The 19,924-nt window shown below is 50.7% G+C and overlaps 1 protein-coding gene across 2 annotated transcripts in view; it reads left to right on the forward strand.

Moving 5' to 3' along the window:
* Nucleotides 1–18,056, forward strand: part of VOPP1 (VOPP1 WW domain binding protein) — a 94,075-nt gene extending 76,019 nt beyond the window's left edge. Inside the window, exon 5 of one of the 2 annotated variants that reach the window (XM_032244178.1) lies at nucleotides 15,580–18,056. In XM_032244178.1, the coding sequence (XP_032100069.1) occupies nucleotides 15,580–15,770 (191 nt within the window). In that variant the 3' untranslated portion in view covers nucleotides 15,771–18,056. Of the gene's footprint in view, nucleotides 1–10,819; nucleotides 14,723–15,579 lie in introns of those variants that run through there. The other variant, XM_032244176.1, reaches the window with a different exon arrangement.
* Nucleotides 18,057–19,924: the final 1,868 nt, after the last annotated feature.

The raw sequence follows: 19,924 nt of genomic DNA on the forward strand, positions 1-19,924 counted from the left end.
TGTTTGCAGCCCGGTAAACCAGGGGCGGTATACATCACAGCCACAGTCACAGCCTGGAGCCCAGACTTGCCCGAATTGCTGTGTTGGCCCATGGTCACTGCACACCTGCTAGGGTGCCTGCAGGAGCTCAGGACACCGCACAGCCTGGATGCCAATCGTGAGCCACAGCCACGTGCACCGTACAGTTCCAGCACCCGTGGGAGCTTTTGCACAAACAACTTGATAGGTACTGATCATCATGAGTGTGAGGGAGAGGAAGCTGAGAATGCTAGGAAACCATGAAAGTAGGAGACTCCATCTGGTGCACAGCTCCAGGAAGGCTTCCCATGAAGAACCATTTGGATTAAGAGTGAGTAAGCCCCCTGCCCTCTACAGCGAGTGGCAGCTAGTCCAAACGTATCTTCTTTGACCAAAATGTACACTTGGTTTGCCATCCCCTTTTCATTTTATACATCTTGCAGGCCTGCAATAGTGTGGCTCATCCCAGAATATCCAGACTGTCATATGAAAGTAGGCTCCCAGGGTTCTGTGGGAGTGTCCCGTTTCCATCATTTCCCTGCCAGGTCCATGGCTGGATCATTTGTTGACAGTGCTGAGCTTGGAAAGAATTCAGAGTATTATTGAACATGAGACTGGGGTCTGCCGGGTCCTGCCTGCTGTTGGTCTGGACACCCACCTCCCCTGAGGGTGGCTTCACGCTGCTGCAGCTATCTGTTCAGATCCCAGACCATCTGCAGTGGAGGCCCTGGGAGCATGGGGACTGAGAGGACGGCCACGCAGAGCTTGACAGTCTGGTGGGGGAGAGGAGCCAAGGGGTCCCAGCATCCCATGCGGTCCACAGGGTAAGTGTCATGCCCGAGGCTTGGGGGCAGTGCCAGGGTGTATAGGCATCCGAACAAAGCAGGGTGGGTGTTAGTAAATTTTCAGCGGGGCCCCATTTTTCCTCTGCTGGTCTGAGAGAGGGGAAGTAGGTTCAGGCGAAGGATATCTATTAATGAACATGAAAAGGCAGAGAGTTTTAGGGGACCCAGACTTATCCACTGGGGCGGGGGAGGGCAGTGGCTCATATCCTGGGGTGCAGAGGGGCTTGCGTGGCGCTCCTGCTGGGACCAGCATCACTGATGAGCATGGGAAAGCAGAGAGTTTGTGCATTGCAAAGAGGCTCCTGGTCAGGGAGGGGAGGAAATTGGTGGCATCGTGGTCCTAGGGGGTGGTGTGGGTTGTGGCAGGACTCTGAACGTGGTGGAACGGGGCTGGCAAAGTTGGCATGAGGCTGAGATGCAGAGGTAGGACTCCAGGCCAGCCCAGGAACCAGGACCCAAAGGATGCAGCTGCTGGCCGAAAGGCTCAAGGCCTGGCCAGGTTGTGCAAAGGTTGAAAAGCAAGAGGAGTGTGGAGAGGCTGTGATTTAAGGAAGAGGCCCTGGTCAGGGAGGTAAAAGGCCCCAGGTCTATGAGACCCAGGGTGGGCCATGGTCCCTTCTAAACCTTAGCACCTTAACTGCAAGATGAAATCGTCCTCAGAAAAGCGCTCCTCATTCTGTGTAATCTGTGCGTGCGGCGGCAACCAAGAAGCAGCAGCAGCAGAAAGTCAGAGCCCCCTAAATGCCCAGCCCCAAATCCTTCCCCATCAGGATGCTGGCAGGGTTCCACCAATAGGTTGTCCTGGGTAAAGGAAAAGTTGTCTTCATTCATTCACTCACTCAGAAAACAGGAGCTAACTAGCGCCAGCCACCGTGTTCTCACGGGCAGAGGGTATGGGTGGAATCCTCCCTGCTCTTTAGGAACTTGAGAACCGTGGAGGAAGCATAAAAGCCTGGGTTGAACAACGGCAGCGCTGTAGGCCTGGTGGGAGGAGGGGCTGACTGGCAGGAGTGGCCCTAGCTGAAATTGTGCCCTTGTGATTGAATGTGGCGAAGGGATGGTTAAGGGAGCTCCAAGGGAAACAGTGATCGAATTATGGTCCATCTTCTTTGTGGAATGTTATGTGGCCACTGAAGTTCATAGTCAAGATCAATTTGCCAGTACGGCAAGACCATCAAAGTGCGGTTAGGGAAGAGAGCATTGGGTAGTGTTTCCTGTGAAACGGTCATGAGGCTAGCCAGGCCCAGTGACATCCACTGTCGTCCCAGCCACTCAGGAGACTGAGGTGGGAGGATGATTTGAGGCGAAGACCTCAAGACTTTAGTGCACTGTGATTACGCCTGTGAATAGCCACTGTCCTCCAGCCTGGGCAACATAGCTTGACCCCACCTCTAAAAATGGTCATGAGTTCAACTGTGGAATGCCACAGATGCATGGAGAGAGACTGCAGAGGGTAACAACGAAGTGTGCGGTGTTCATGTGATTGAAGTTTTCTTTAAAATGATTGCCTTTAATGTGACTGAGTGCATGGAGTTTTCCCATCCACAGATGCGGCTTCCTTCGTTCCCGCAGTCATCTGTGGTGAGTTCGTTGAGGGGTTTCAGACTATTCATTCTCATGTCTCAATCCTGTAATAAGGCTGTCAGCCTGCAGTGACTAAATGACACCAACTGCAAGAAAATGGAAATAGTAGGAGGGTGTTTTGACAGTTTAATTACCCTCAAGTCGTAGCCCAAGCACAAACAGGGCTGCTTCAGTTGTGAGGACATCTGGCTTCAGAACTGGTGGAATGAGTGTCACTCTCTCCAACGCAACGGTGCTTCTGACGTGCGGGGGTGATGGTGGGACAACTCTCCCTGATCTCCAACCCCCGCGGCTTTGACATTTCCATTCCGGATTTTTTCCTAAAGAAACAGTAGGGCAGAGGGACCCAGAGTGTGTGGCTGTGGGGGGTTGTAAGGGTCTGTTGCACTGTGGGGTGTCACACTCATTGCCCACTCTGTGCTGCCCCGGGCAGCCACCTTCAGGATAATTATTTTTCAGTTTATGGTTTTGCTGAAAAAAATTAACTGGAAATTCTTTTTTGTTTGCAAGTCACAAATGCCGATCTATGCATATACTCTCAGTTAGCAGAATATTCCTTACTCATTCATCCCTGATGGCAGAAGGAGACTGGCTGACCGGGGTCACCCAGTATGGTAGGCCTCCTCGCCAGCCAGAATATATTTCCACAGAGTCCTCCAGCTCTGTCTGTCTGACATTCGGTCTGTGTCTCCGTTCTTCTTACTCAGCACTTCTCTTTCCAGCCCACATGGTTCCCCTCCCCTCCCCTCCCTGTGACCCCTCTCTTGCTATTATGAATGCACAGCCCAGTTTGCATAAAGTGGATATATCTAGAATGTTCTGCCATACAAAAGTGGCAGCTAATTTTTAAAAAGGATTTTTCCATGTGAATTTTAATGTCCTTGGCCACAATGAGTAATGACAGATAACACACTTTGCACAGACTGTATTTCAAAAAGAATTTTTTACAGACTGCCCTGTTGGTACATTACTGTTGTTACATTACTCACAACAAAGCTTGCACATCTGTGACCTTCAATCGGTGAGAACAGAAACTTCCAGCAGATTTAAGTCCCTTGCCCGTTGTCCTCTGCTTCACCAGTGATGCGGCTGAGACAGAGCCTGAGCCCCTGGCCCACCCTAGTCCACTCGTAGGTGCCTGCATCTTGGGGAGCACACTGTGCGTGCCAAGTGTCTCCCTCACGTTTGCACACGAGGGCTCTGGGTCCGACAGGCCCCCCTGCCTCACTGGCTGTGTTCTTCTCCCTGTGGGAAGCAGGTCCTCCTCCATATCCCCTCAGCTCCCAAGTCTGCCATTGCACTTTTCTCCCTAATGTATTAATATTTGAAATGGCTGCTTCCAGCCCATCGAGGGGCAGGTGAGAGAAAACATGGGCCAAACAAGACCGGAGGCCCCTTGTTTCAGCGAGGCCTGCAGCCCCACGTGAGGTCCCTGTGCCCACATGTCCACCCTACCCACTAAGCGCTCTGTGAAAGTGCCGTGTGCGGGTGCCGTGTGCAGCCACAGGACACCTGGGGTGACAAGGCAGCTGCGCCCGGCCTCCAGCTCTGGGTCAAGGACAGGATGACAGTGACTTCTGACCTCCTCTCGTAGGAAAACGAGGATGCTGCACCACCCAAAGTGAAAGGCTGAAGTTGGAAATCCCCTTTATCATACACATTCAGATTGCCTGTGGAGAGTCAGCAAAAATACGATGTGCATTTCCATTCTGTCTGCCTTTTACCTTCGCAACCTTAAATCCACTTTTAGTTCTCTGTCATGTTTTCTTTCTTTTTTTTTTTTTTTTTGAGACGGAGTCTCGCTTTGTGGCCCAGGCTGGAGTGCAGTGGCTCAATCTTGGCTCACTGCAGCCTCTACTTCCTGAGTTTAAGCAGTTCCCTGCCTCAGCCTCCTGAGTAGCTGGAATTACAGGCACATGCCATCATGCCCGGCTAATTTTTGTATTTTTAGTAGAGACGAGGTTTCACCATCTTGGCCAGGCTGGTCTTGAACTCCTGACCTCATGATCCACCCGTCTCAGCCTCCCAAAGTGCTGGGATTACAGGTGTGAGCCACTGTACCCCACATGTTTTCTTCTTTTTTTAGAAGACTTGCGAATACTTTCAAAAGATGTGAAGTGGTGTGTTTTTCTGTCTGCTGTTCATTGCGTGTCAGTATTTCAAGGCTGGGTTCCCTGTGGAGGAGAAGCTGGTGGGTGCGAGGTGGGCTGGCTGCTTAGACCAGGCCTGCACACGTGATGATGATTAGTGAAAACAGAGCAAGGAGCTTAGCTGGGCATGGGGCCACGGGGATTTGCTATTAATTCTTTGATCTAAGTTAGGTAAAAAGAGGAAAAAAAGTATAGGGTTACAGATTCCCAGGGCTAGTCCTAAACAAACAAAAAGAAGCACCGCGCAGTTTTAAACTGTTTCCAGTAATGACGCTCTGGGAGTGGTGCTGGTTTTGTTGCGCTGAGACTGCCGTGCGTGCTGTGGGCTCGTGCTGCCGACAGCAGGAGAAGGTGCGCGCTGCATTCGTGTCCTGGGGCTGCCCTCACAAAGCGCTATAGACCCCGTGGCTTAAAGCAGCCAGAATGTGTCTTCCTGCAGTTCTAGAGGCCAGAAGTCGGCGCGGCAGTGGGGTGAGTTGCTTCTGGAGACTGAGGGAGAATGCATACTTGTTCACGGTATTCTAAACGTCTTTCACAGTAACAGTTGTCTTTGTAGTTATTTCTCCCTCTTCATTCTATTTCTGGGGTGCCTTTTCTCTCTCTTGTTGCCTAATTAGTTTTGCTACATGTTCACTGTATTATTTCAAGGAAAAAACGTCAAAAGAATCTCAGGGCTGGGTGGGATTCTCAAGAGCACCCAACCCAAGTGCACTTCGTGCCCGTAATCTCACTCCACACCTGGCTGGCTGGCACAGAGGCCACTCCACTGAGGCCACAGTGCTGTCCTCAGCTGCTCCAGCCTGCACTGCTGTCCCCCCTTCCCCCTCAAGGCGTCTGCAGGTTGGAGAAGTGCCTGACGAGGTCACAAAGGAAAGCACCTGTGGTTCCCCAGGTTCAGTGAAGAAAGACTGGCGAGGGTGTGGGAAGAGGCTTAGGAGGCTGAATCTCTGCAACAGCAAGTCTGCTGAGTTTGACAGCTCCTGGGATGTCTCTGCAGTAGCTCCTCTTGAAAGCTAAGGCAGCATGTCCACACTCTAAACCACTGTCAAAGATAGTACTGAAAGTTAAAAAGGGAGGGAGGACAGCGAAACAGACTAGATAAGAAATAGCAAGGAAACAAAACCAAAACATAACAGAGGAAGATCGTCCACAATCTATATGGCAGTGAAGAGGAATGTTAACACTCCTTGTAAGAAGAAAAAGATCAATATGCTATGTTAAAATCAAAATCCAAATATATTCTGCTTAAGGAGAGAGGCTAAAGAGCATGACATGGGGAAGTAACAGGAGTTCACGAGGAGGGATTAGGCAAAGGAGACTTGCGAGCTGCACAGGAGAACTTTTGGAGAGAGTCACAAACCTAAGCAAAGGAACCTGAGAGAGAGCTGTCACCATCTCAGTAAGAGGCCGTGTGGCTTGGCCAGGGTGGGGCATGGGGGCGGTGAGAACAGAGCAGGGACGGGGTCCTTCCTGGGCCCAGAGCTCATGGAACTACTGAACTGAAGGGTTGAGTGAAGGGAGGAGCCTATCCTTCCTGACTCAGATTCCTTCTCTTAAGGAGGGATGGTAATCCTCAGACACTTACCAAGTGCCTTGCACTTGCCACTCAAATTACGGCCTGAAGACATTCGTGGTCCCTGGAGCCTGTTAGAAATGCAGGCTCTCTACACCCCAGCCCCACCCAGAGCCGCTGAGTCAGGGTCTGTATTTCAGCAAGATCCCCAGGTGATTCAGGATGCCCCCTGCACTGAGAAGTGCTACAGGTTTGACGAAGACACAGGCGTTGAAGGATGGGCTGTGCTGGCCGCAGTCTACAGGTGCAGCATTAAGAATAGCATGAGCACCTGTGAACTCTGCAGGACTGGAGTGGAAGTTCATCCTCTCTCTTGGAGTAACATGACTGCTTTTTCTCTAATTTCTGGCAGATGCTCCAGGATCTGCTCTGTAGGATGCACGGGAATTCTATTAACAGTCAGTTTTGCTTTTGTTTAATAAAAATCAGCAGCAACAAGCAAAACTGTTGTCTCCACTCAACTTCTGATTTATACGGCTAGGCAAAAAAAAAAGTAAAAACTTTCGGTGTGGGGGTTTCAGTTTCTACTTAATCTTGCTTACCAAGTTTGTCTGTGCCTTTTCTTGTGGGACATTAGGGCCCTGATGTCTTAAGGCAATGTTCTCATGCATCTCAGCTGTGTTTCAAGTATCTGGTCTCTGTAAACCCTAATAGGTCGGCCTGAGAGCTGGGTACCTCATACCCACATGTCTTTTAACTCTTCCTGCTCTCTTCCCCAAAAGGCAGCAGCAGGAGATTTTTTTTTTTTTGTAATAAGATAATGTATGTACCTCAAGAGGAAATGTACAATGTATATACAGTGGAAGAAGAAATACACAATCTGTAGTCCAATTCCCTTCTTCCAGCTTACCAGTTTTTTTGTGTATTCTTTGAGAAATATTCCATAGATTTACTAATAGATGCATATGAAAAGGAAGTCCTTTTAATCCTGATTTTAAAATCACCTTAATCTGATCAAAATATAAAAACTAATGGAACATTTGAAAGAAGCTCTTAGATTTTGCACTGCAAAGTGTGTCTGAATACATTTATAGAAGTGGAAACTGCATACCTCCAGATGCCAGGAGCTCCGTTTCAAACTTTGTGACTCTGACGATCTTGGGAAAGTTGCTCAGTTCCCTGAGCCTCAAGCCCCTGAAGCTGGGATCCTAACAGTACTTCCTTCGTGTCCCCTGCTGAGCACAGGGCCAGAGAGTCAGCGTTCAGTGAGGGTTAGCAGTTACTTAGGGCACCTGCAGTTTGTAGATGTCTTTAAATGAACAAATGTATGCTCTGCACCCATTTGGAAATGAAAGACTATGCCCGTAGATTTTGTGTTGCATCAAAAACGTGGGAGTAGAGGACCCTGTGGTGCTGGTTTTCTCCTCCGCCCTCTTTCTAGGCCCCATCTCTGTTCTTCCGGCTCTGGCCAGGAGCCTTGGGGCCACTTGGCCTTTTCTTTTGACCCCACCCTTTGTTCAGACTCTGATGAGAGCCTCCCTGCTGGTTCTCTTGCTGCCCCTGCCTTCACCTCGGTCTGTTTCCAGCAAGGCAGCCAGAGTCGCAACAGGAGCACAACAGGCTTGTGCTCCCAGCACTCCCATGGGCCCACCACACCCACAGAAGCACCTTGAGGGGCCATGGAAGCCCTCTCTTCTCTCAGCACCCCTCCTGGCCACCCAGCAGGCTCTGACCTCTCCTGCGGCTCCTCCGCTCACTCACCTCCTGCCACGCACTGGCCTTTCTCCATGGACACACCAAGGTACACAGCGTGCTCTGCCAGCACCTGCTGCCTGCCCCTTCTGCCCAGCACGTCCATTTCTTTGATGTCCTCCACCTTCCCATGAGGCCCTGCCTGCAGACACAAGGAAAAATGGCACTGCCCTTCCCCCTCCCCTGTTGGCTTTTCTTTTTTCAATTTTCCTGCTTTATTTTCACACTTGGCACTTATCACCAACTAATCTACGCTCTAGTTTTCTTACTTCCCTGGATTATTGTCTCTCTAGACTGCAAGAACCAAAATAACTGAGGTTTTCTGTTTTTGTCACTGCTGCCTTCTGAGTGCCCGGAACAGTGCTGGCACTCAGTGAGAATTGTCTTTGTTGAATACACAAATGGACTTAGGCGTCAATGAAATGAATGCAACGATGTATGCAGTGCATGTTCAGCCGATTTTTAGAGGCATTAATGGATTCCCAACTTTATTCTGTTAAAAGTTTAAAATATGAAAAAGCAAATGAACCGAGCTCTCCTCAAAAGAGGCTCAGAAATTAATAAAGTCACAGAAATATATAAAGAGTGGGTAAAATTAAGCCTGGGAAGTAGAGATGGGAGAAATTATAAATAAAATACAAATTAATTGTAAAAATCAGAAAAATATAAATCTCAAAAGTTAGCGGTTGATAAAAAGCAGTAAAGCGAATTACATTGCTTGTTCCCCTCCTTATAAACCTAATCAGTAAAGTAGAAGAACGCAAAAATAAAAGCGTAAATTAAAACACTACAGATTCAAAGGAGTTAAAAATCACCGGGAAGTATTCATGAATTGGAAAATCTGGTAAGATGGCAAAGTGTATGATACCAGAGCGCATCGAGACATTGAACATTTCAGTAACTCAAAAAGCAAGCGAGATTTTGGAGACATTTTCAAAGAATTATCTCCCAGAATGTCTTTAAATTCATATGTTTTTTTAAAACTTTTAAGAAACAGTTCATTTTAATGAATGTATCAAAAACTACAAATCATAGAAATGCTACATATTCATTTTGTAAAGTTAGTATGACTTGGGAATGAACACCAAAATAAAATAATATTGAATCATATTTAGGAAACTGAATTAAGCAGTGTATCAAAGTAGTAAACCATCAGAACCAACCATGATCTTCCTAAGAAAGAAAAGATAGTTTGATTTTAGGTAAGCAATTAACATGATAAGTTATATCAAAAGCAATGGTTATCTCAGTAGGTGGTCGAAAATCTGTCAGTGCAATTTGATATATATTCTTTATCAAAGCTTTTTCGAAACTAGCCATATAAGGCCTTTTATTAACAAAGACCTCGTGTCAATTCCTGGGTTCCAGGCTGAAGCCTTCCACTGTGTGCTGCATGAATGGGAAATGCCTTTTGAATGGGAAATGTTCCACAAATAATTGTTGAGTGTGCACTTTAGACCCATTGCTAACATGACATTTAGTGAAACTGTGAAAGAATTCCCATGAAAATTGCTTAGTATCATAACTAATATTTAAGATTGCTCAAAAATTTCTGGCTAAAGTATTAAAATATTCAGCCATCAGGAAGGAGAAACAAAACTATTTGTAAACAGTTTTTCAGTACTTACTTAAAACTGGAGAATGAGCTCAGAAATATTTTTCAGTGCTGAGACAGTTTAGCAAAATGAACAGATACTACCTCAAACCAAACCAAACCAAACAAAACTAGAAAGTTCAGAGGACACAGAGAGACCAGCAGTGACCTGGTAACACGTCTGTTGCTTGTGAAAGTGTCCTCTGGAAGAGGTAGTTCAGGGCTTTTGGCTACAAGTGACATATACCCCAGTTCGCCAGCTTCAAAAATAAGGAAGAATTGTCTCTCATGACAGGAGAGTCGTGAGAGGCCATAGCAGGAAGGCCATGGTTTACCTGCGTGGCTCAGCAGCATCCTGGGGCCGGGCTCCTTCTGTGGGCCCCTGCTGCCTGCCTCATCTCCTCTGCTTCAGCTCTCCTTCCTGGCTGAGAGAGGCCCACCTGGGTCCTCACAGATGCAACAGTGTCCACTGGAAGGAGAGTCCCTTGGGCACATTGTGTAATTTATTTGGGCTTCCACTTCTCAATCTGTAAAATGGAAATAGTGTGTATCTCATAGCATCCCTGTAGGGCTGGAATGACAGGTTGTATGTGAGATGCTTGATCTGTAAGGAAAATGCACTTGGCGTGTCATAGGGCCCTGAGGTCCTGGTTCTTTTCCACAGTTCCTGCTCTGAGAGGTACTTGGTCAGAGGCCGGCAGTCTGAAAGCTCTCCCCAGCATCTGCTCAGTTCTCATTTATCTTGGTCTTTCATTTTCCCTCACCCATTTTTTTTTTCCTTCCTTTCAGTTTGCAAACCATTCTCCTTGGGACAGAATACCATTTTAGGTAGCTCTTTTGCCATTTGTTTTATTTCTTAATCTTCTTTATTGTCTGTGCACATGAAAAGGCCCTTTTTTTGTCTGGAGTCATTGCTCCCAGCTGCAGCTCCCTTGGCTTTGTTTTCTGATTTTGTTCTATATTTGCTCCTGGTAATAAACTCATTTTGTAATTTTGCTGTTTAGTCACAGGGCTTCATTGGGAACGCTCACATTTTTGTTCTCACCGTGCTTACTTGTGATTATGGAGTTGAGGTTATGACTTTCAGGTGCGTTTGATTCCAGAGCCACATGCCATAGAATCATCTGTGCATTTCTGGGAATGTCTTTGCTGCAGTCTCTGAAGTCTGTGGGCACATTCCGGGCCGTGCCGGCCTTCTGTCTGCCAGTTTCACGCACGGCATGAAGTGTCCTTGCTTTCTTTCCTAAATGAGTCTCTGCCTCTGTGAGAACTGGGTCCACCTTCCCTCAGTGGCTCCTCTTTGTGGGAGTCCGAATGGTAAACATGGCCAGCGGCCTGTGAAGAGTTGTAGCCAAATGAGCAGAAGCCCAGCAGCTGTGTGGGTGGGCGCGCCCTCTGCGTGCTGCTTCCCCGGCCATGCTGGCTTCGCCTTGCCTGGCTGGCTTCGCCTTGCCTGGCTGCCTCCATCTGGCCGGGGCCCTCAGCTGCTCCCAAGGCTCCAGCCTCCGGCCCCAACTGCCTTTTAGCCTCAACCACAGCCCCTCCAGCGTGGTCACCAATTTTTTTACCTAAGGGTTCATGTTCTTGACAAATACACAGTTTATCCTCCTCCTCTTCGTTCTTTTTTATATTCCAAATGCCTCTCCATCTCCATGTTCAAATATTTCAGTCCTGTCCCACCAATTCCTGGCAGGATCCGTCATCGCGGCTATGAACATGAAAATACCAGTTAGAGTGGGTGCAGGTGCTGGCGTTTCTGGTTCTGCAGCGTGGCTGGCCACATTGCAAACATAGCCTGGCTGCCTCTCTGCTACAAAGACCACACTCCCGCCCCTCCCTCACCTGCAGCAGGGAGCTGGGGTCTTCCCCTTGACAGGAGCCACGGGCTTGACACAGGCTTGCTGGGTGGGGAAGCCGGTCACGCCTATCATATCAGAAACAGGTGCGTCTCAGGAAACCCCTGTGCACCCAGCACGATCTGGCAGAGTCAAAGCCCAGATCCAGGTCACCACTCGCCTCCACTTCAGTCACTCCTCCCACGTATTTATGGAACGTCTGCCACATGCCAGGTGCCTTCTGGGCTGTCAGGGCACCAGGATGAGTGATGTTCTGTCCTTATATTCAGAAGGCTCAGAAAATCATACCACACTGGGCGAGGGCTGCACACCCACAGGCCTGCCTTGTTCCGGGTGCCAGAGGACAGGGGTGCCTGCTCAGCGGGAAGGCAGTGACAGCAAGAGGGGGCTGCCTGGTGATTCTGAGCTGAGACTAAAAGATACATGGGAATTAGCCAGACCAGAGGCTGGGAGGAGCCTGGCATGAGGTGGGCACAGGCATTCCAGGGGACACAGTCTGGGTGGTGAAAGCCCAGGAGACGTCATCTAGTGAGGGCCCAGGGAGGGCAGGCCAGATCCGGGCAGTGCGGTTGCTGCTGGGGGATGGAGACTAGGGCAGCCGGTGAGACTCGAGGCTCTGAAGTGGGCAGGAGCCTCCCAGAGCCGGCCTGGTCCCTTGGGAGAGCTTGCTGTCCCATGAGTTGGGGTGGGGAGTATAGGGCGAGCAGGCTGCAGCCTGGGTGGCAGGGACGAGCTCTGCCCCTGCTGCCCTGCGTTGAGGCCCCTGCCCACAGCTGGAGGAGCAGCTGGCCTAGAGGAGACAGAGCGGGGAAGCCAGGGCATGGCTGGAGAGGAGAGAGCAGAGACCTATGTGCCCTGGGTATAGGCTGACTTTAATGACGCAAAGACCTTGGTGAAACAGCACTGTCAGGAGTCAGGCCTCTGGGCCCCTGGCCTCTGTCCTTCCTGGGCCACCCTCTCTGCCTGCCGCCTCTCCCTCTCCCTGCATTTCCACCTATCCCTCTGCGGCCCGCCGGACTCTCCTGCATCCCCAGGAAAGATTGGCTCAGCCCCTCCAACATGCCACTGGCCAGTCAGGTGGGCTGGAGAGCTGGCAGGTCCTGCTAAGAATGCAGGCTGCCTGGCCAGCCCCTTGGCACCCGCAGGGCTGGGCCAGCTCACTGAGAAGGGGTGGTCTCCGTTACCATCACACTGTGCCCTCCCAGTCTTTGCTGAGTCTGTAGCTCCCTTTCAGACCATGCAAGACTCCCAGTGAGGGAGTGATGATGGCATTAGGAGTAAAACGACCCCAGCACTGTCCAGACAGGTGACCAGCCGAGGGTGCGAGTGCAGCCCGTCTAGGGTGCTGGCTGACGGTGCTCCACCCAGGGGCCATGACACCCCCAGTCTGTGGCTCTCCCAGCTCACCCTTGCCTGAACTCCTTCCTCCACTTCACCTGTATGAGAGACACGTGTTACCGTAGGGAGAGTCTGACTCTCTGGTTCATGGCTGGGTTCAAGTCCTGATGCTGCTGTAGTGGCGGTGTGACCTTGGTGAGGCACTCTCTCTTGCAGAGCCTCTGTCCTCCTGCCTCACCCCCATCCTGCGCCGTTCCCCGCCTTGCACACAGGCCCAGGCTGGCCTGATGGACACTGGTGACATGAGGGGCAGCCTTGGGGCTGTTGTGGTTTTAGTCACCTCTCCTGACTCTTTCTACCTCATCTTCTGGAGAAAGTCTTCCTGCAACCCCAGCCTCTTCCTAAGTCCTCTGCGTATTTTGTTTAACTGAACCGTCGACCACAAACCAGAACGGAAGGGCTCCTCCCAGGGCACACCCCGTGTGGGGGGAGGGGCGGTGGAGTCCCCCTGCTCCTGGCTGTCACCCCTGTGCAGATTGTCCCCACTGAATCCTGCACCAGTGGGCCTGTCACTCCTCGTCACTATTCTGGCTCCCAGCTGTGACCGTCACGCACTGCTCCTTTTGTCCTTGAGGCTTTTGGAATCGCCAGTTGGAACCAGCAAACCAATCACCTGGACCCGCTTCCACTGGCAGTGGAGGCTGCCAGCCATGTGTACCCCGCCCCTCTGCCGAACCCCGTGGGGGTCGAGTCCCCTGCTGTGGCTCTCAGGGTCACACCCCGCATGGCTCTGCCCACTCCGTCCACTGTCCCCCATCTTCCAGCTCGTTAGTGGGTTCCCAGTGCTGCATCAGAGGCCCCTGCCCTCCCTGAGCTGTGCTCCCCGAAAGTCCTCTCTGTCTTGGGTGTCTCTCCCCACCCCTGCTCATATTCACAAGCATTTCCATCCTTACAAAGACACCTTCCCTTGCCCTGTGTGCCTTCCAGCTGCCACCTGCCCCCTCCTCCTGCCACCTGCCCCCTCCTCTGTCTTCACTTCCAGCCCGGACCGTTTGTCCCCACTGCAGCAGGGACCTGTGTCCACCATGGTGTGAAATTGCAGACGAGGAACACGGGAAATCCAAGGCCACAGCTGCTGGAAATGGCCATGCCTATTTTGACCTCTCTTCAGCCAGGGAGAGGACATCACTTCTTCCTGAAAATTCTCCCACCCCTTGCTGCCCTGGCTTCCGGCGCACCGCCTCCTGCCACGTCTTCCTGTGGCCTGTGCGTCCTTGTTATTGGCCTTAGGTGCTCCCTGCTCCCCTCCAGGCCTCGCGTGCTGCTCCTCCCTGATGCCTTCCCCTCGGCACGCCCACGTTTCTACCACTGCCTTCTAGAGGAGGCTCCAGAGCTGCCTTCACGTCTCCAGCCCAGCATGGACTTTACCGTCTGCCCCGCCCTTGTCTGGTATTCCGCTGCCTGTCGGGAGGCCCTTACTGAGACCGGAGGCCAGGACCTTTTCCTCTCAGCCCTTGTCTCCATCCCCACGCCCCCCACCCAGTCAGTCCCAGGCCAGTCACTGCTGACAGCCTCAGTGCTTCATTCCCTCTGCTCCATTTTCTCTCTGATATTCAGAGGCCTTCGTTGTGTCTTGCCTAGGCTGTTGCGATGCGATGGCCTCTTTTTAAAAATCCTTGGCTTTTTAATTGTATAATGTATAGCAGGATCCAGATCTAAATAAAACATAATATCTGCCCTTGGAAAACTCATGGTAATGGCAGTAGATCGACTTCTAAACAGAACATGCCTCAGGCGGTGGGTGAGAGCAGACAGGTGGCGTCTGCGGGACGCGCAGGTGCAGGGCGGGGCGGTGTCTGTGCCGAGTGCCCCCCTGGCAGGTGAGAGCGCTCGGTGAGGGACAGTGCGGGTCAGGCCTGTGCTTCTATTCCACATTCTCTCCTTCAGCACATGCCCAGATTTTCACGGTCTGACTTATGTGGGCTTTGGAGGTTTGGAACATGTTGTGCACCTTGATGGGCATGTTTCTAGAGTCAGAACTTTATCAAACTGTGTCAGGGGGAGATTTGCAAGAAAAAACAAAACCCTACACGATATTCACACAGGGGCAGCTTCTTTGACACTTGAGTATCTCCCTGAGCTGAACGAAGCCTCACTTCAAATACACCTGAGTCCTGTCACAGAATCAGCTTTACCCGGGAAACACCCAGCACTCAGTTTCTTCTCTTTATTGACATATACCATATTCTACAGTGTTAACCTGCACGATCACAGTAACCAGGCGGAAAACAGCACCTCAGAGTCAGGGCTAGATTTGGGGTCGGGTGGCTAGGTTGTGCCCTCCCGTCACCTTTCCTGGCGCCCCCACATCCTGCGCTTCCGCCTGTCACTGGGGAGTCAGCCCACAGCTCCACTCCTGACCTGTGGAGCGTCCATCAGCCGCAGCCTGGCCACGTGTGCCCAGGTGCACCGCCTCCCTGCCTGTAACTCGTGCCCTGAGGACACGCCAGCCCAGCAGGCAGGAATGGAGACCTTACTTCAGAAATGGTCACCAGCAAACTCTGTGCCCAGAGGGGTTGTGGAGCCGTGATAATGCCAGGCTGAGTCACAAAGCCTGGGTGGCCTCTGCAGTTCTTCCCATGGTTTGCCACATACGCCTTACCTTACTGTGGCCCAGTTTCCTCCCCCGGATGTGTGAACTGGTAATGTGGTACGCAGTCTAGTAGAATCCAAGTTCCAAGAGGGCAGGGCCTGCCTGTCATGTTGCTTGTCACCACGCCCCAGGTGCCCCCTTACCAAGCATGTTGGGTCCTTCATACACTGTCACTGAGTGAATGACGGGGCGACCTGCTGGCCCTGCAGCCTGCACGTACTCCGGATGTGATGGGACTTTCTCTTCTGTTCTCACCTATGTTCATCTGTCTTTCAGGAGCCCAGCAGCTGGGGCCGCCCTATTACACCGACCCAGGAGGACCGGGGATGAACCCTGTCGGAAATTCCATGGCAATGGCTTTCCAGGTCCCACCCAACTCACCCCAGGGGAGTGTGGCCTGCCCGCCCCCTCCTGCCTACTGCAACACGCCTCCACCCCCGTACGAACAGGTAGTGAAGGCCAAGTAGCGGGGCGCCCTCGTGTGAGACGAGAGACGAGAGACGGGAGAGGGCCTTTCCCCGGCCTTTCTGTCCCCGTGGATGTTCATGTCCAGGAATGGTCTCATGGGCCGCCAAGAGCAGTTCCTCTGATATCCTCACAGCAAGCACAGCTCTCTTTCAGGCTTTCCATGGAGGACAATCTGTGAACTCACACTGTGTCTCCTCTGTCGCTTCTGTTTCTGACAAAGTCTGTGCTCTCACGTGGCAGTGTGGTGACAGTTCCCGAGGGCTGACGTCCTTACGGTGGTGTGACCAGATCTTCGGGAGAGAGACTGAGAGGAAGAAGGCAGTGCTGGAGGTGCAGGTGGTGTGTGGAGGGGCCAGGCCAGGCACCCTGGGCAAGCAGCTTTCTGCTGGGTATTAGCAGGAAGCCCCACGCCGGGTGGCTCAGCCAATGAAGCAGCAGCTGGCTGAGCTGAGGCCAGCGACCTTCTCCAGCCTGTCCTCCCGTCAGCCGTCCTCTTCCAGAAGCTGTTGGAGCGACAATCAGGAGAGAGCAAGCCCCTTGTCACATTTCTGTCTCTGTTCGCTTCCTAAAGACAGGCTTCTCCTGCACCGCCAGGGAAGAGCAGCGCATGCCGCTCTCACCGCAGGATGTTGCCTAGAATCAGGCCTGCATTGGAGGTCTGACGGTGATCTGAAATTCACTAAGGAAAGTTATTTAAATCCATGGGAAATCACTTCCTGCCCTGAACTGAGACATTGCATTCTGTGAGCTCTTGGGTCTGACTTAGAGAAAGCACTGTTACCCGTTTCTTCAGTGTGTTTATGGAAGTGCATGTAGAGTGTCCTGTCCTTGAGATCGGACTGGGCATGTGTCTTCCCTCCGACGTCACTGCCTCTCCAGGGTGTTCTCAGGCCCGGGGGTCCCCTTCCCTCCAGCAGCTCCAATGGTGGGTTCCGAAGGGCAGTTTGAAAGCAGGGGGCACATCTGACTGGGAAGTCACATGGCCCTTCCTGGAAGAGAGACTGGCTGAGGTGTCAGCAGGGCATGGCCAGCCATGCTGACCGTAGTGCATGATGGTTGTGTCGGGTCTGAGCGCATGTATGCTGCGCTCCAAGGAGGAGGAGCTTGCTGGGAAAAGAGAGAAGTACTGACTCAACTGCATTGACCATGTCAAAATTAGAATAAAGAAGATATGTGATGCACATTCCTGGAGAGGAATCGCAGCTCACCCCAGGGTCTCACAGATAGTCTCCTGAGTAGTTGATGGCTAGCGGGAATCTAGCTCTGTCCTGCTGCATAGTTGTAGTGATGATGTGTGAGTCCTGACCTGTCCTGTGTGCTGACGAGCAATGCCGCTTAGCTGAGCCGCCTAGATTACTAGATGTGCTGTATCATGGGGAATGAGGTAGGGGTGCTTATTTTTTAGTGAACTAATCAGAGCCTCTTGAGAAATCATTACTCGTTGAATTGGAACATCAAGACCTCTCACGGAAGTGGCTACGGAGTCATTTGTTGTCCGTGCTTTTCACTCTGAGGACATAGAATCAGAGAACCTCCTGGGGAATTCCACGGGAAATACTTGGAAACAAAACAGACACCCTGGGAATGCAGTTGAAAGCACAGATGCTGCCACCACTGTCTCTGACCCACCCTGGTGTGACCACTGGCCGCCAGGGCGGGACCTCCCATGCTGCAGGCCTCCATCTAAATGAGACAGCAAAGCACAAGCTCATTGTTTACAACCAAGACAACTGCGTGGGTCCAAACACTCCTCTTCCTCCAGCTCATTTGTTTTGCATTTTTCATGTCAGTTTCTCCCTTGATTTTTTGTAACGAAAAAGCACACTAAGCTGCCCCTGGAATCGGGTCCAGCTGAATAGGCACCCAAAGGTCTGTGACTCAATTTCGTTTATCTTTTTGATAGCAAATTATGTTAAGAGACTGAGTGAAGGCTAGGGCGCCACAATTTTATATTCCCATGTTTGTGTGAGACGGATTTTGTTTTCCCTTGAACCTGGTTAGAATTGTGCTACTGTGAACGCCGATCCTGCATATGGAAGTCCCACTTCAGCGACATTTCCTTGCTATTCTTGTTTCCATTGTGTGGGTGGTGGGTCGCGTCCACTTCCTGGAGTGAGACAGCTCCTGGCGTGTGGAATTCCCGGCACGTCCGTGGTTCAGAGTAAACTTGAAGCAGATCTGTGCATGCTTTTCCTCTGTAACAATTGGCTCATTTCTCTTTTTTGTTCCCTTTTGATAGGATCCTGTTTCCTATGTGTGCAAAATAAAAGTGAATTTGGGCATGTGCTTTGATTGTTTTGTGGGGGAGTGGGAAAGAGGATGGAGATGAAGGTTCTAATGTGGAAGGGCGTACGGCTGATCCTTGGTCCAGCAGGGTGGGAGGGGTGGAGGATGCGCCCAGTCTCCGAAGAGCCGGAAACTCGATGTTACATGAAAGGGTAAGATACAGGCTATGGAGACAATTGTCCCTGGTGGGTAGGAAGACAGAAGCATTGCTAAGATAATGTACAGTTGATACTGTTAGTTTACCTGGAGCTGGGGGAGTTTTTCATAGGTGGGAGGAGCCTTCATTTTAAAACACAGCTCTGCTTGGTCAGAAATAATACTTCTCTCACAGATGCCACTGAAGGGTGTAGTTGCTGCAGTTAAACTGCATTTTAGTAATTTATTTTCTATTTTATTTTATTGTTAGAGATGGGGGTCTTACTATGTTGCCCAGGCTGGTCTCAAAATACCTCAAGCGATTCTCCCACCCCAGTCTCTCAAATAAGCTGTATTTGAGACGTGTCACTAATTGAAGTCATGTTTTCAAAGAAGGATTTTCTACTTTGCTTCCTATTTTTGTTTGTTTGTAGAGACAGGGTCTTGTTCCGTCACCCAGCTTTCACTCAGCTCATTGCAGCCTCAAACCTCTAGGCGCACGCGATCCTCCGCTTCCAGAAGCCGTGGGATCCCAGGCATGAGCCACGGTGCTTGGTTGATTTTTAGCTTCTTAAAGCACTAGTCCTAGAGCATAGTCCCTCCCCTAAAAGTCTTCTGTAGAGCATTTGGGGACCAAAATGGTGTCCATCCCTGGGAGACTGGCAGTGCACACCTGTGTGTTTAACAGTCTGAGAAGTATCACAATGCTGTTAAATCCAGCGCTCCCCCAAATTAGTAGGGCATACAGTTCTTTGCCTTGCAGCGGGCAGGGCTGACAGTAAGCACGCCGCTTCTGCCCACCCCGTGTTTGAGGACGGCTGCCCTGAAAGGCAGAACGAAGAAAGGGCAGTAATGCTTCCAACAATTCCGCACCGTTGCAGCTAGGCCTTTTATCAAAGTGCTTGTCTCGGACAGGGCACAACAAATCCACTGGCTGCTTGGCACAAGCCTGTTGGATTTTTAAAATATATTTTGCATGTGTTTTCACCTTTAAAAGGCAATTGCAAATGACCCATTTTTATGATAAAACTGAGTACAGGTGCAGCCCTACTGATGCAAATGGCTTTGAGGCGACATATGACAGTCAGTGTAAAATACCAGCTTCTCAGACACCTCAGCTGCAGGCCTCCTGGGCTAAGCCTGGGGAGCCTCCTAGGAAGTTAAGAGATTTTCTAGCTCAAAGGGCCCAGGAGGGGCCCAGTAGCTTTCAAGCTGCATGAACCTGAAGGCTTCCCGACAATTGTCCAGGGGTTCCTCAAATGCTCAACTACAATATAAAATGTTATTTGACCACATCTAGGCATTTTACCCTGAAAATTTTAAAGCATACAGAAAAGCTGAAAAAAAATTATAGTGAACACTCATAAACCCACTACCTAGATCCTACAGCGATTGTTATTATAAAAACTAGCGTGCTTTAAAAGAAAAAACTAGTGTGCTTTTTCTGACACTTTATATACTGTATTTTAAAGCATTGGTAGTCACTTTGATCCTAGAATAAGGTAAAAATTAGTTTGTCCTCAAATGCTGTGACCTGCCCCTCCCTTTTCATTGATCCTAAGCACAGTTCTAGTCAAATCCTTCAAACACTGAGGCCTGAGCTGCCCATTCTAGCAGGAAAACATTATCTTCCCTCCTGTCCCATCAGGACCCTGGGGCTTCACTCCATCCTCCAGGTGTGTGCCCTGTCTCCACATTGGTGGTATTGGCAGCCTCTCCTGTGGGGTCCCAC

The sequence above is a fragment of the Sapajus apella genome, unplaced genomic scaffold, assembly GCF_009761245.1.
Source record: "Sapajus apella isolate SASKATOON/1434 unplaced genomic scaffold, GSC_monkey_1.0 scaffold54, whole genome shotgun sequence".
Taxonomy (NCBI): Eukaryota; Metazoa; Chordata; class Mammalia; order Primates; family Cebidae; genus Sapajus; species Sapajus apella.